The sequence below is a fragment of the Haliotis asinina genome, chromosome 10 (assembly GCF_037392515.1).
Source record: "Haliotis asinina isolate JCU_RB_2024 chromosome 10, JCU_Hal_asi_v2, whole genome shotgun sequence".
Taxonomy (NCBI): Eukaryota; Metazoa; Mollusca; class Gastropoda; order Lepetellida; family Haliotidae; genus Haliotis; species Haliotis asinina.
Window position 1 is genome coordinate 19545111 of NC_090289.1, and position 16618 is coordinate 19561728.

The 16618-nt window shown below is 38.8% G+C and overlaps 1 protein-coding gene across 1 annotated transcript in view; it reads left to right on the forward strand.

Moving 5' to 3' along the window:
* The window catches only part of LOC137298235 (uncharacterized), a 692490-nt gene that overhangs the window by 322285 nt on the left and 353587 nt on the right, over nt 1-16618 (forward strand). The window contains exons 12-13 of the mRNA XM_067830406.1: nt 5102-5263; nt 7135-7296. Of these exons, the coding sequence (XP_067686507.1) occupies nt 5102-5263; nt 7135-7296 (324 nt within the window). The remainder of the gene's footprint in view (nt 1-5101; nt 5264-7134; nt 7297-16618) is intronic.

Below are 16618 nucleotides of genomic sequence, written 5' to 3' on the forward strand. Positions count from 1 at the left end.
TTGGTTTCTTTCGTATTTTGCTTACTCATAATGAATGGTATAATAGTTCATCAAATCTGTTCCCTGCTCACCATGGAGCGCCAACAGGGCGATGTCATACGTAAGCGGAGTTCCAGCAAACTGACACCAAAGGGTTACAGAAATGATGGTTTCATTGTTTTTCCAAGTTGAAAAGCGCTTGACATAAAGCACACCTAGATTCTTCACTTCTGATACTATATCCGACAAGTCCGACATATCATCAAACAATCGATCACGATCTCTAGCGATACCTTTAGTTGTGTTCAAAGTTTTGTGAGCAGAGACCGTGACCGGAATGCCCACAAAAGATTTAATGTTCATCAGTTTGATTGATTGTTGCTTTTTTCCCGCATTCAACTTGCAGCGCACCCGAACGTAAGCGTCTGATGTTTATTGCATCCCCAGCAATACCTCGAATACCCTTAGATACAGCAAAGAATTCTCAATTGATGCGGGGGGTCTGTGGTCAGTATCAACAGGATCATTTTCAAGTGGACGTTTTGTTTTTGTTTTTTTTTTGTTTTTCGGGGGGGGGGGGGGTTGGAATTTCATAAGCCATGTTTGTGTAATATGGTTCATCAGCAGAAGAATTATAAATAATCAATCCACCAGAATGACCCATGAGTTACCGCCTATAGGCCAAGTCCAAATAAAATTTGTGCAATGACATTATGCTATGCACAGGACTTGGCATGATCAGCTGATTGGTTGAACTGGGCCCATTCAACCACCCTTCTAGGCGAAGTCAGGGCCAAAGTGGTGTATTGATCAACAGGAACACGGTTACAGGCCCCTATTGCCCTCAACCACAAGGATCCCTTTCTCCGCTGACACAGAACCGCAACCCCACGGCAAACGGTTTGGTGGACCAAATGAACGGCTCTCAGTGTTACCCAGCACCCACCAAGAGGAGGTGGCAGTTCACGGGTGCCAGTCAGTACCGGAAGCGCATGTAACTGAGTCTTGACTGACATGGACGAAGTTGCCCCCTCGCGCTCCGCCAGTGTATCAGTTTATAGTAACCTGATCAAATCCAAAATAATGATTATTACCATTATGCCCTAGTGGGCTGTAAGAATTTAGGAGAGAAACAACGCGCTCAAAACAATACGGACTAAACCCAGCATGGTATTACTCCAGCCTGGGTCTCTCTTGGCCCAAAATGATAAGAAGTATTAGTGTTGGTATGAAACTGTTGGCGTATTATGACATGCACCTGTTTATCGAAGAAGGCCTGCTTGACGGAGTGAGTGAGTGAGATATAATTTTAACGTCACATCGGCAATATTTCAGCCATATCGTGACGAGAACAAATATGATTATAAAGAATAATATTATGCATATATTATGAAACCCGTCGTCAAAGTACGGTAAAAGTAACTGGACTATCACAATTCGAATTTAAAACCATGAAGTTAAAACTAACAGCGTAATTTGGACAATACATAATCTAAAAATAGGCTATAGATCACCAGCAACTGAAGGTAGATCACCATACTACGGACCAAGAGGACTTACATTACTTTTGCTGTCTGCATGGACCCTATCTGGATTTACACCATCCCCTTAGCCGCTGGCGATTGTAGGAACATGTAGCCAAATTTAAAATGACAAAAATACTACGTTTAAAATACTGGTAAGGTTAAATTTCACTTTGAACGTTTTGGGACTTAGGTACCCTCTCAGGGGGACAATAATTGTACCCCACTTTAAGCCCCTTTGAGGGTACAGCCACTAACAATCGCACTTGACAATTCATACCACCATGTGTAAAATATCAACTTTCTATTTACAAAACATATTATTCAAAATTTAATTTCCTTTAAATATTCAACGATTAAATGATAATTAACATTAAAAAGATCCTTCATTGTTTTCACATGGGAAAATCAATACAGTCAAGCCAGACATGCCTGACCATGATTTTTTCATCACAAAGGATACAAAACGGAGGATCCTCACCTTTAAATATATTATTCGTGAGTAGATCTAGTATGGCCAATGCGACATCATTGCATAACGACCTCCTCAAATCTGGACTGTCAACCCAAGTAGGTGTAACCAATACAGGGTTTTATAGCATGTAATTTATTGATACCTACCTGAGTGTCCCACTTCGTTTGCATCACATCACGGACCTAAGATCTGACTGTACCTTTATAATCTGAATATGGAATCAGAAGTGGTGTCACAGATTTGTTGAGTGCTGCCTTAGCAGCAAGATCGGCCATTTTGTTCCCAGAGATTCACATTGGCCAGAGATTCACAAAAGACGATGTCACATTGGCCAGAAGCAAGATTATTATATAACTCAATAATTTCAATTAAAAGAGGATGTTTACAAGATAAGTTTTTAATAGCTTGACGACATGAAAGAGAGTCAGAAAAGATTATATATTGTTTATGTGTAGGATGTCTTTGAATGTATTTGAGAGCTGTTAGTATGGCGTTTGATTGTGTTGTAAAAAGAGAGATGTTTTACAACAGTCTAGAAGATATTGTTTTGGATCCAATAACAAAGCCTGCTTGATGGAATTTCGATGGCTACCAAGCGATACGATAAATCCAACAATAAGTATGGGGAACCCGCGAGTAAACTAGCCTTGCATACACGGTATTTGGATGCTAATAATGTATATGGCTGGGCTATGAGTTAGGTTTTACCAACTGGGGATTTGAATGTGTTAGCCATGTAGAACAAAGGCCACATATTGGAAGTTGACTTGGAATACCCCAGGGAATAACACAAATCACACAACAGTTGTCTGCTTGCACCCGAACGGTTTATGACTGGGTGTCTGAAAATCATCAAACATTATTGGGAAATAATAAACTGGCTAACGTGGGAAAATTCGAACGAAACGTGATGGATATAACTTAATTCACCTTGCACTATCATAACATCCAGCTATAGTTGCGGATGTAGCTGAAGAAGACCCTGGATTCGAGCTTGGATGGAACCTTGTACTAAACTACACACGGACTTACCAAAACGGATTTTGAAAAGAAGCTACATAAGCTGATGAAAAACTCGGTATTTGGGAAAATCTAACGAACTGATAGTGAGCATGGCAAATAATAAAATGTACTCGGTAAAATGAAGGACAAATGTGCTGGGAACCAAGTGCAGCAAAGACCTATAGTGTATTCTATTTAAAAAGCTGACCACAGTGGGATAGGAACGGCTGAGGGTGTGAAAAATAAGCCAAATAAGACATGAAAAATTCAAACTCAAACACGAGAATGAACAAGGCATTGTTGTCAGCGATGGATACTAAAGGGTTGAAATAGTAACAATGGTGTAGTGGATAAGTAAGTTATGGATAAAATTCTAATACACAGGCCACAGGGATATTGGAAAGCATACGCTCTATCTGTAAGCTTGCCGAAGCCATGAACGTCCCCGAAGAGATCGCTAAGGGCTGGTTGGAGAAACAAGCTCTGTGGCAAATCAACTAGCCAACTCCACTGATATTTCGACCCCAAATCGAGTCCATCAAGCCGATCTTTTGTTTCTCCCACACCATATAAAGCATAAATATGCTCTGACCATTGTAGATGTCACCAGTTGATACAAAGAGGATGGACCGATAACAGTGAAAGCGTAGAGGAGGCACTAGAGCATATTTGCAAATGGGGCCCTTCGGCCTGTAGAATTGCATGCCGACCCTGGACACGAGTTTATGGGCTCCATGGTGCAATGTGGTGGAAAAGCACAAGGCCAATGTGAGGTGCCGTACAGTGGGTGCACATCGTAACCAAGCCATCATCGAGCGATTTATTCGCACCTTAGCTGAACGCTTATTTTGATATCAGCACCCGCGGTAAACGACGACCCCCGATAAATATTCAACTGAATGGATCACAACTTGTGTTGCAAAGAAACCTCGTCAACAAAAAGCCCTCTAATGCCATTAAAATGAAATCCGTGACTTCTGAATCGTCTGCGCCGCACGGAGGTAAAGAAACTATAGGGTCAGGTCACCATGAGGTCTTTATACTAGCGTGGGAGGGAGAAGTCAACAACCCCACGTGGCCAATAAAAATGTACTACATCGATAAGATGAATATTAAAGATGACAAACCCTGTGTGTATCATCTGAAGGATAGAGCTGGCAGGTGATTCCTGCGAGAGGAACACATTAATCACTCTCTCACTATTAGATATGAAAAAGTAAATGCAATAGGGACATCATGTGGAGATCGGTTGAGAAACGATTGTTCAGTCGCATCGGGGTTGTGGATGTCAAAGTGCTCAATATTTATTCAGCCCTACGCCGTTTAATTATTCAAGGTCAATTCGAGGCCACGTTTAGGCTTGGTAGGAAATGAAGGGTTAAAACTCCTTATGGATGCTTTAGTCGATTATAGCCCTGCTTGTGAGACCCCCAGGTTGGAATCTCTTACTTCATAATTTGTTGCCATCATTTGTAAAAAATACTTACATTGTCAGGACGATGTAGTATTCACCGAAAGTTGGTTTGCGGCAGAAATGATTCATATAACGTGCCTTCTAAGTGATGAAAGTCTCAACATGTGAAGACCTATGTTAGAATTTGTCTTCAGCAACCAGTGCTTGTTGTAAAATTCTTGGTGTGTTGCTTGTTTCTAAATTTGGGTTTAAAGCCCATGATATGAATTGCTTTTACTATTTGTATGGTGTTTTTTTTCAACATTTCTGTGCTTTCCGACGTAATATGACCTCACAAATTCTAATGCGACTATGTTTTTTTACAAGATCCCAATTCCACATCCATTATCTGCCTTTGAATTTTGTTCTTCCCTACCCGGGACATACTCTGTGTGCATAAATATTTTGATGTTTTAAAAAAGGAGAGGATTTAACACAGTTTCTATTATGCTATATGCATCCATCTTTTGACCAACGGTTAGTGCCAGATTTATTTCATGTGCCCTAATCTGTTCATTTACTGCATCTATGTTATCTCATATGAATGTTTACAGTCATATATTTTCTGAAGAGCGAGTGAGTTAATATGGAACGTCACATGGGCGCATTGTTTTCTGGAGAATCTACCCTGAGTGATATAATTTAATACACCCACTCTCTCTCCTTCAGTACCTTGTCCAAAAGGATCCTACTACAACTTTACCAGAAACGAATGCATGGCGTGCACCTATGGCCAATATCAGGAGCATAAAGGGCAGCTCAACTGTTCAGTGTGTCCAGAGAAACAGACCACTTTAACTCTGGCCAATACAGACAAGTCATCTTGCAAAGGTAGGTGTGATAGGCATTATATGAAGTGGGCGTCTTCCCTCCGATATACTTCTGTTGAAAGTGTGGAGCCAAAGCAAATAGTTGGATGTATGGAATTATTGTTCAGGAATTCTCCAGTGACTGGCATGACCCAGTCGCATAACATCAATGAACTTGTGACGAAAGAAAGTATGAATCTTGACTTTGCAACAACATCTGAGACTCGCGTGAATTTATGAACTGCGATGTGAACATCAGGCTTGAAATATTGGCTTTTTATTGTTCTAATCACAATATTACTGAAGCGTAGTAGGGCCACGGTGAAAAATGTTTTTGGTGTCACTATCTCCTATCTACGTCGGACATACTATAGGACTTAGTATCTCCTACGTAGGACTTAGTATCTGCGACGTAGTACTCAACACATCCGTTTAACGGTTCGGATTATGACGTGTGGTTATTAAATTGAGAAATGTTTAGTTATGCAGGACGTACATAGTAGAAATACACGGCAATGCATATTTACGACACTAACGCAGTGTTAGTGCACAGTATTAGTGTGTGTGTGTGTGTGTGTGTGTGTGTGTGTGTGTGTGTGTGTGTGTGTTACGTTTAGGTGACGTGGACCTTGATCTAATTGCAGTTATGGGTATTCTCCTCTCTCACGCTCTCTCACACACAGATACACACATGCACTCACGCACGCACACACACAGCCATAGGAGGGGGAAAAGTTTCTGATATGAAATTCTCGTTATGACACGTCCTCCGAAAGTTTTGCTCTGCATATGAGGCTGGGTTGGATCAGATATAACGTTCGTTTGCGGTTTGTTTTTTTTCGCAATTGTTTACAAGCTGACTTGACTCGGGTGGAAAAAGTGTTGAATACGGCGTAAAGCAATACGGAATTTTAAAAGGCAAAAGATTGTCATTATAGTTGTTTGTATAAGTATAAGGATATAAGTACGCATAGATTGCCGCCGATAAACACGTCTGTGCACGCAGATTATGATTAATGTGCAACGGCCTCTGAAATATTCAGCGCATACTTAAAAAAATGTAACGAAGTGCAGCATGTAACAGTGAACTAACTGCAACGCGTAACAATAGGGCAAACTGAACGCGAGGCAATAAATTACAACAGTCGGTCCGACACATGAAAGTAATATGCAACAATTATACTACCCATCAAAAGTCTAGACTCACTTAAACACCCACTATATATGTGTTGTATATGTGTACATGGTTCTCCGCCCTCTTGGGGGAAACAACCTTATCTGATGATTCATCAGATTGCTGAAAAGCATGTGCAAATATCGTGCATGTGAACTGCTGCGTTTGGGTGTAAAGTTTTGATATGAATTTGTTATTTTTCACCGAGTTTCATCATTTGTTGAACGCATGACAATATTCTTGTCAACGTTATGAATTTGTTTTATTATACATCTGTTCATGTGTAAACAGTACCTTTAAACAGTGTGGAATATTTTGCAAAGTCCACTTTAGAACTGAAGTATGCAGCTACATTTACATTAGTGAGTCTAAACTTTTGATGGGTAGTGTAGTTGAACACACGAGTGTTATGGTAAAACAGTAGACCCTTAGAGTAACTGAAACACATGATAGCAAATTCTAATGGTAAATATAACACATAACTATCTCCTACGTAGAACTTAGTATCTCCTATACGGGAGATAGTAAGTCCTACGTAGGAGATAATGGCCTTAATACTCTTCCGTACAAATGATTTTGAGAATTACATATGAACGCAATAAATAAAATCCCCACCCCCCACCCCCAACACTTGTTTGTCTAAATAACACACAAAACAGAATGTTTGAGCCAGGTGGCTTGTGCATAAATAAATAACCTTTCTTAAACTATTTTTTCAGATGTGTGTGTGCCTGGCACCTTCTCCAAGACTGGTGTAGTTCCGTGTATTCCATGCCCACGTGGTACATATCAAAATAGCCATAACAAGGTTGAATGTGTTATGTGTCCCAGTGGCGAAACAACACTGGATGAAGGTGCTTCTTCAGCATCACTCTGCACTGGTAAGAAACACTTAACAATATAATATCGGGAGATACACAGCAGCAACTATTACGCACAACCATTAGTAATATGGCAATTATAAAAACCAAGTACTTCACAACGAGTCTCAAATCTGCGAGTGTTTCGAAGCTGCCAAGGTCTTTGGGATCAAGTGCTTCCTTCAAAACGGGCATCGATGATATATCAGCAAAACTATGGCCGCTCACCACATCCGGGTACTTTGTATATGTTTTCGACGGTGAGCCCTACTTTTTCCTCCAATAGAGTGTTGGATCACGTGACTTCCTATTTTATTTATAACCTGTCACTAGCTGATGGCTGATCTTGCTGAATATTGCTCGTCATTTTTCGTTACGCAGGTAAATGAGTGAGTGAGTTAACGTCACATCGGCAATATTGCAGCCATATCGTGACGAGAACAATTAATTTGTATCAAGATTAAAGTGAATATATTTGGAACATAAAAACCTGCCACCGAAGCACAGTAAAAATACTAGATTATCACAGATCTGGACGTGTAATTAAGAGGACAGTACAACATAAAACACGGGCTATAGATCACCAACAACTGAAGGTAGATCACCATGCGACGGACCATGGGGACTTACTGTGCCTTTGCTACTTACGTAGGTAATGGTATTAATCTGAAATCTGAAGTGGTATTAGTGATCTCGGTTAAATAATGTTAATTAATAATATTAACAATGTTTATTTGCTTCATATATAACTTCCGGATTTCAATCGTCAGCAAAACTTCTCATGGCAGGAAGTGGAAATCCACCCAACGAATTATACAGCGCTAGCAATGCAGTTGTCGAAATCACCACAACGTCCAGTTCAGTTCGATGTGGGGATACATGGCAAAACATACTATCATACACACACTCATTCCACACAAACATTGACATACAATTCACACGCTGTTACCCAAACTTTCCCTTACTCATCCAAATATACTATATCCCATTCCACGTTGCACACTGCCGTTGTTACCTTTTGTCACAGCAAATGATCAGCTGTATCAGTAATCCCCTTAGAAACAGAAAAATATCACACAGACAAGTCTAAAATATTCAATTTTATGTATTGAGCAGACATGAGCAAGGTAGAAATATTCACAATAGAGGTTTCTAGTACAATGCAACTGAGTCAAACGTAAAATAAACGGCCGCAAATTTATCAACTCACCAACGTCTTGGTTTTCAGTGAGAAACAGTTTACTAAATCTTTCACAGCAAGCTTTCTTGAATTTAGGTCAATGTTGCCGAAAAGGCAGACAGATGTAGATACATATTCGTAACTACTCATGTCATTCCGGCAAGCCGGTTGGCGTCTCATGCCCCTCTCGTGTCCATGTTTAAGATTGGGTCCCGTCTAAGCGCAAACGGACATGGAGATGAAAACAGTCTAGTACTATTATCAAATAAAGATAATTCTGAATTTCCAAACATGGCTCTAAGAATATCCTATATCCCGTGGGCAAAACAGCGACACGGTCCTTCCCTTTGCAAATATGTTTGAGCGTTGAAAGTTGTTCATCCAAAAGTTTATGTTTAAATTATGCTTTGTATAGTTTAGCGAAGTTTCAATGTTCAACGGTTCCACCATTTTCATGTTTTGAAATGCGTTTTACTACTACGATTTGATTGATTTGCCACGATTCTTGGCAATGATGGAGTACGAGAGAGGTACGAGTCTTCTTGTAGGTCATGGAAAGCGACGAGTAGTTACGAATAATGTACATAGGCCGAATGATGACACAACTCTTGTATTACTCTGAGTATAAGTCCGTGTGTGTGTGTGTGTGTGCGTGCGTGCGTGCGTGCGCGCGACTGTGTGTGGTGTCAACACAGCAAAAATGCAACCTTCATACACACAGTCACTGATTCTTGAGCATTCTAGCGAAGTATCACGAGCGACATCGTGTTGATCAACATTCAAAAAGCGCTACCTCAAAGGCATGGTGCTAAAACGCTATTACCGATGATATGAAATGTGACCCATAATAACTATCACTTAACCAATAACAATACAAATCACAGAAAATACACTCTCGTGACATCCTCCATCACTAATCAGAACACAACACCTTCACATCGGCACAGTCACACCCGATAACTAATAACGGGCGGTATCTATAGTGATATAACTGTAGGTTACTATGGGAACAAGGTAGCAAGTAATTGGTGGATAATATGGCAACAGAATCGCAGTGTCCGTGTTTGGCATGAATCCCTGACCACTGCCAGTATGAAACCACAGTTCACATACACCATCTCAGGTCATTGGTGTTGTTGGCTGTCCTCCGTAGTTCCATTCTCTGACGTCAGCATATTCATTGTTTATTGAATTCATTATTGATTATTTTACACTTTTGAGTTTAAATGGAACTCCCAAACCTTTTATCATGACAATTTCTAAACCGTAACACAGATACAGGTTTCACGGTTAGCCTTCACATGTCCATTTGGGAATGAGTATGTGATGCTATGGCATGCATTTATCCCACCCCGATGACGTATGCTGCAGGCATGGCATTTGTTTCTAATTTTAGGCCTATACAGCTAAATAACCTCAAGTATGGAACGTGGCCTTGTAGCCGTAGGGTTATAATTTTCTTATGTAATGTCACCTAGTTATTATCACTGTCGGGAAATATGATTATTCCATTTACAAATATTAGCCGAATTCTTTTTTCAATGCCAACTCCAACATTTATTGTAGTGTTTTCCGCGTACGGTTTGAAAATATTTTTATTCACAGAGAATTTAGCGATTGGGTGAATTCTAAATTATCAGGCAATGAATTCCAAATTTGAATTGTCTCCGGTAGGAATGATTTTTCATACATTTTACACCTACAATTTACTGTCTTTACCTTTAAATGTTTTTCGAAGATTATAATGACTGTTTTCAGAGACAGAGTTAGGGAGAAGGTCACAGAGGTAGGTAGTCAGGTGCGAAATCATTATTCATCTTGTGTCATCTGCAGATAAACGTATGTGGCTTTTTATGCCATCTACTAAAACATTTATGCATACAATGAAAAGTAATGGTCCCTTGTGGGACACTAGCAAGTATATGTTTATCATCCATTAACTGTATCCATTGATGACGACTGTTGATGATCTGTTTTGTATATAACTTTCAAACCACTTCAAAAGTGATCCACCATTACCATTGTGTGTAAGTTTAGAAATGATGTCCTTGTGGTAGTACTTTATCAAATGCCTTACAAAAGCAGCTCTGACCCCTTTTCCTTCATCAAGTAGTTTCGCTGTAAGGTCATTCAAATAAGTTAAGTGGTTTAGAGGTGAAGTCATCTGGCATAAAGCCCGGTTGTATATTGGTTAAGATATAATTGTCTCTAAAGTAATTTGATACACGTTTAAACCATATTTTTTCTAAAACGTGAGACAAACATCACGTGAGTGCGACTGGTCTGTAGTTGGAACATTCATTTATACTATATTTGTTTTATGGAAAAGCATGATGGCGCTTCCTTCCAGACGGCTGGAAACGGAAATTCCTGAAAAGACAAGTTAAACAACTTTGTTAATAGAGGAACTAAACATTTCGCCATGACTTTCAGATATCTGTTTCCTATTCCATCTTGCCCTGGAGCTTTTTGAATTCGATGACCTTTAACTTCGTCAGTTGTAAGACTGATCCTGTAATAAGTTTAAAATGACATTGGTGGTGGTGGGGGGAGGGGGCGTAAGTCTGGATTTCGCATTGTAGACAAAGAAACCATTTAAAACATTTGCAAATTCTTCCGGGTTGTCAACATATGGCTTTTTCATGAAGACGGTTTCGCTTCCGCATTCCAAAACGGATTTCGCTATTCATCCATAAGGGATCTTTAGCGCTAACATTGATCAGTCTATTTGGCGTACTGATGTTTGATGTGTGCTTTACTTTTTTCCGTTAGGATTTCTACTGCAGTGTCAATATTACCAGAGGAAAATATTTCTTTTTCATCAGTTTCGTTTTGATGTCTTGGAACAAACTTTTTATCCATAGATTCATAGTACTCGTACACGAGTCTTTTAATTACAGCATCAGTCTTGGTATATTATATCTTTTATCGTTAAGAAAATGGGATCGATTACGCCTGAGCTAAGCACGCAATTTTCACGAGTAACAAAACTCAAATCAATTAAAGTTCTTGAGCGGTGAGTTATTCGTGTTGCTCCATGATCTGGTTTAACCCATACACACGCTTTAGCGATTCAGTTTTAATGTTACTTTAATTTTTAATATCTGTATTAATAAAGTCACCGACAGCAACAGTAAACATGTTCAAATCCATCGTTATATCAACTGATTGATATATTGTTCACCTTTGTCCGCGCGGTAAAACGTGCCGATGAAATGACTTCTAAATTTGCCTTTCATATTTCCCATAACGCTTCAAAACAACACACGGCTAAAGATTCCATTCTCTACACATAAGTATTGGCCACACCGCCGCATCTTTGTACGCCGTTTTTGTGCAAATGGAATGTGAAAACCTGGAATTAGTATATCATTACTATTAATATTATCATTTAGCCAGGCTTCTGTTAATCATATCACATCGAAATCTAAACATTCTGCATGACTGATGTCAACTGTGTAACCGGGAATGTAACTGGAGGTTAATGAATCCAAGACACTGGTTACGGGTGTGAGAATATTTATTCACTTCTGATAACGTCACCCTGAAACAATGCATGATTCAATAATTACATAAGTCATAATATATACAGGAGATGTAAAATCAGCTATCATAACATTTAGATGAAATACTATTACTACATATAGACTACAAGGGGCGATCACTCCTTGCGTAATTGCCATGAATATTCAGTTAGTGAGGCATATGAACAGAGTAAACATGCCCAGATAAAGTATATAAAGTACACAATGCAACATAAATATTACACAATCACGCTACATGCAATTCCTACCCGCTGTATGGCACTAGGGCACAGAGTACAACCCTGTCAAGCCGAAACTAACTTGTACACATACACACAAGTTATAGTTTATATTTACACATAAGTTACAGTTTATATTAACACATGGGCCTAAAGGTATCGACAACATCAGCCATTACTCAAGTAGTGCCTCTGAGGAGATCTGATCAAGTCCCTGTTCGAAATTCGCGCCGAGCTTATAGATATATATTCCTCACATGTCATGTGACTAGATATTAGCCAATTAAAATCGACGTAGATGACTGGCTTGTTTACACTGGAAATAAACAAATCAAATTTACGACAATACAAATGTACACGAGGTTGTCCTTTCAATGTCCGTTTTGCCCGAATTTTACAAGGAAAACTGTGGTATGATTTGTTTTATGATAGACAGTTACATTACAAAACGTACAAGCAAAAAGTTTACTGAGCCGATGAAGTGACATGACGGTAATGATGACCTCACATAGGTAAGGTAAATACATGAAAATATATTTAATCAGATGATCTTAAGTTGTCCGTATTAATTTATATAAGTCCGTTTTATCGCAAAAAATAATTATGGAGTTAAATATTTCATAAGACAAACATTAAGAAAACGGACAAGAATTTTTGGTGTCAAAGTTATGATTTAAGAAGTACAGTTCGTTCTACCACCATGTATAGTGTTATAAAGCACACTTTCGCCCTGAACTATTATGGTCAAAGCACGAGGATGCTTTTCTAAAATGCCGTATTTAATGATTTCTAAGCCTAATTTCGATTAGTCTATAGCAGAAAACAAACGACGGTGTCTGTGACCTAAACGAAGAATCCTCGCACGGGGCTAACTGACGCGCTTTTCTTTTGACGTGTCAGCCCCCTACGTTAAGACGGACGTTACTAGAAAAACAAGCCTACCTTTAGAATACAGCACCACAAACTTTAAAGACACGTAATAATACTATTTTACGTATTTGCAGGTGATTTTGTTGAAAAGCATGTTCTTGAAACAATGCCCTATGATGCTGGCATAGCAAAACAAGGTCGTCAAGTTCAGCGAGTGCATATGTTTCATCTCTACCAGCCATGCCATTACAGAAACCCAACGATGTTGCGAGTTTCCAGTAGTAGTTCCCGGCGGATGCGCATTTTTTATCGCAAGCACCAGTTTTAAATATATTCTTTTTTGACTAATATGCTCATATTTCTTTGTCTAAAATTGGTGCTGAGGTGTTATACTTTGTGTATTTAAATATTTTGTATTTTTAAATTTGGTAAGAATGCCTTACACTGGTCACATCTGGCTACATTCTATTATTCCTGTGATTTTTATACACGCACGTCATTCATCCATGCACCGTGAAATCAATGTCTGACGCCTGACGTCAACAACCGTTTTCATTTCGAACCATATTCGCTCATTCCATACAACATGGTATCTTGTAGATTACGGAATAAGACGATCGTGCCAAATGATATCGGGACCATTCGGCAACCGTCAGTAGATTGAAAGCACGAGGCACCATCAAGTCTACCCGTAACCTTCGTCTCTTTCCGTCCATTTCCGTGACGTCACAGGAATGACTAGCTAAATTTGCACAGTGTCGAACAGTGTGGACGTAGCTCAGCTGGTTAGCTGTTGGCCTAACAATCCGAAGGTCGCTGGTTCGCGTCCGACGGGTTCTCACAAACTGGTTGCCTGTCTCACTGACATGTGACCTACGGCTGGGAACGTCCTCACGAGGAATTGTGGTGCTGAATTCTAAAGGTGCTCCCATCTGTGATTCTTCTAAACCATACAAGGCAAAATGACCGTCTCATTTCTACTACCAACGAAAGTTTAGATCAGTACCTTCAGCTAAAGCTGACTAGTCATGCGACATTCCACGACTGCATTGTGGGGATGTAAACACTGCAAACATTACCGTGTCTCTGTAAAGTTTTGAGTTGAGACATTTTATCTTTCGGAATGTTTCCACCGGTGATGTTAGCTGTGTGATGCAACTGCAAACCAAGAAACGGGATGCGACGAAGCAGTTTACTGTGGGCGGCTGTACGAGGCCATGGCAACTGACATAAAACGTGACGTCGCTTACATTGTGACGTAATGCAAAAAGGTTCGATTACGAGGGGGCAGACGGGAATGGCGCAGCGACGTCAACACATTGTGACGTAATGCAAAAAGTTCACCGAATGTAAATACAAAGGAAACGGACGAGACACTTATGTCAAAGCGACCTACGCCATTACGCTAGTGACAGGTCATGTCAAAACGTCACTCGATCGAGTGATCAGATCGTATAATAAGATGCATTAACAATATCAGGAAACACTCTTACTGTGTCCTGTTGCAATAAAATGTTTGTAAGGATAATTTATACCAATATAAGCCAAAATATTAAGTTTGAAAATATTTGGTTTGATTTTAACAAACTTACCGTAATTACAACAGAATTGCAATGGACAAGGAGCAAGAAACTAGTTCCATTGTGGTAGCATAGCAATTAAGCTAAATAACAATTATTCATGCATATGAATAACAAAGTTATGCTTGTCATATGGAAAAGACATATTTCTGAACACGTTTCCCCCCAAAAGTGATTAAATATAGAAGGTAAACATGAGTAGCAATCAAATACGTGCGCATCACGATGGAGCGACAACACCGCGAACTCTTGAATTTGCAATGGACAGTTTGGGACAATTCCCGGAGAACATGGGACTTAAAAGGTAAAACACATCCATAATAATGATCCTTTCAACTTCCACAACATTATACAAGCTGAGGGAAAACATATCAATTTGTAATCTAATGTGCCGAAGCAAAATAGAAATTACATGTCACGAAAATAGGTGACGAAATTACCACATCACGACCGAGCATACAATTTGTTGGTAATCATCACGGTAAAAGTCATGAAAAGTTATGGCAATGGTACAGTGATACTTTTAAGTGATTGTGAATACTTGTCTAGCGTTTAGGAGTGAAATAATTACGTCCAACTTCTATAATTTCCAAGATGTAGCATTGACAATGGCAGATTCTTAGGATGGGCAGTACATAACCAGTCATTTTTTATTCATGGGAATTTTTCAACAAAATTTGGTGTGTTACTAGAATGAAGTTTCAATAACAACAAAACACTTTGATTTTCATATTATTAGAATGTTATTGAAAAGTTCTTAGAGTTACAGGACACCCACCCTGAAGAAAAAAAACAACTTTTTTTCAGCCATTTTTTTGGTTAGGAACATTTAAAAAATATTTTTGCACTTTAGAAAAATATGTATTAGTATTCTAGTTTTGTAATGGTATCCTGAATATCCATTTTGGTGATGGCAGTCACATATTTACAAGATACAGTATGGAAATCTGGCCTTGTAAGATTAGCCCCATATTAATAATTTTAAAGCTTTTTGCTTTTTTATACAAAGTTTTCATGATAAGTGTGTAAAGGTGAGTAAAACATCATCAAAATAAGCATACATATTCATTGTCATGGTACAACAGGCCTTTCTATCCCAAAAGGGTGACAGTAAAAGTTTAAAAAAAGAATATTTTACATCTTTTATAAAAATATACGTTCCACCTCAAAATTTGAAGGTCTTGTAATACAAACATATGTAAATGTATTTAGAAGAATATCTAGTGTTCTACCTGTAAAATGTTACATGAAATTTTACGTGGAGCTAGAGCAAGGGATAATTTGTCAAAATACACTTTGTTTTCGACAAAAAAAATTATTTAAAAAATCATTAGCATTCAAAACACCTGTTCCATCAAAAAGTTACCTCATTTCTTTCCATCCATATACTTGCTAGGTAAGTTTTAAAAATATTTCTACACTTCTGAAAAATATTGGTATGCATTGTACTTGTTTGTTGGCACAAGTCTGTATTTTTGCAACAGAAGTAATATATCTAACACATACAACTGCGAAATTTGTAACTGACGGAGTAGTACCCAACTCGGCTGTTTCAACACCATCACAAACATATGACGTGTAATGGATGTTAACAAAGGTTTGTCAAAATAAGTAACAACCAAGTAAAACATAAGGACTTCTTGCTCCTTTCTTAAGACAGGTGCAACCAGATAAACTTTCTACAGACAACATAGATGCCACTACAAATTGAATAATTAAAGTTTTTATTCTACAACATAATCCATATATCACTGGGTTGAAAACTAAATTTGGCCCCAGTAACAAACAAATCTCAGCTAAGCCCTTTTATATCATTTACAATATCTCATACGTGATGGATTGTCACCATATCTGATATTTAGAGGTCAGGGATGAGGTCTGTTTTGTATGTGATCATAAATACTTAGGCAAATACATTCTAGCAAATACAGTTTCAGTTGCAATGACTCT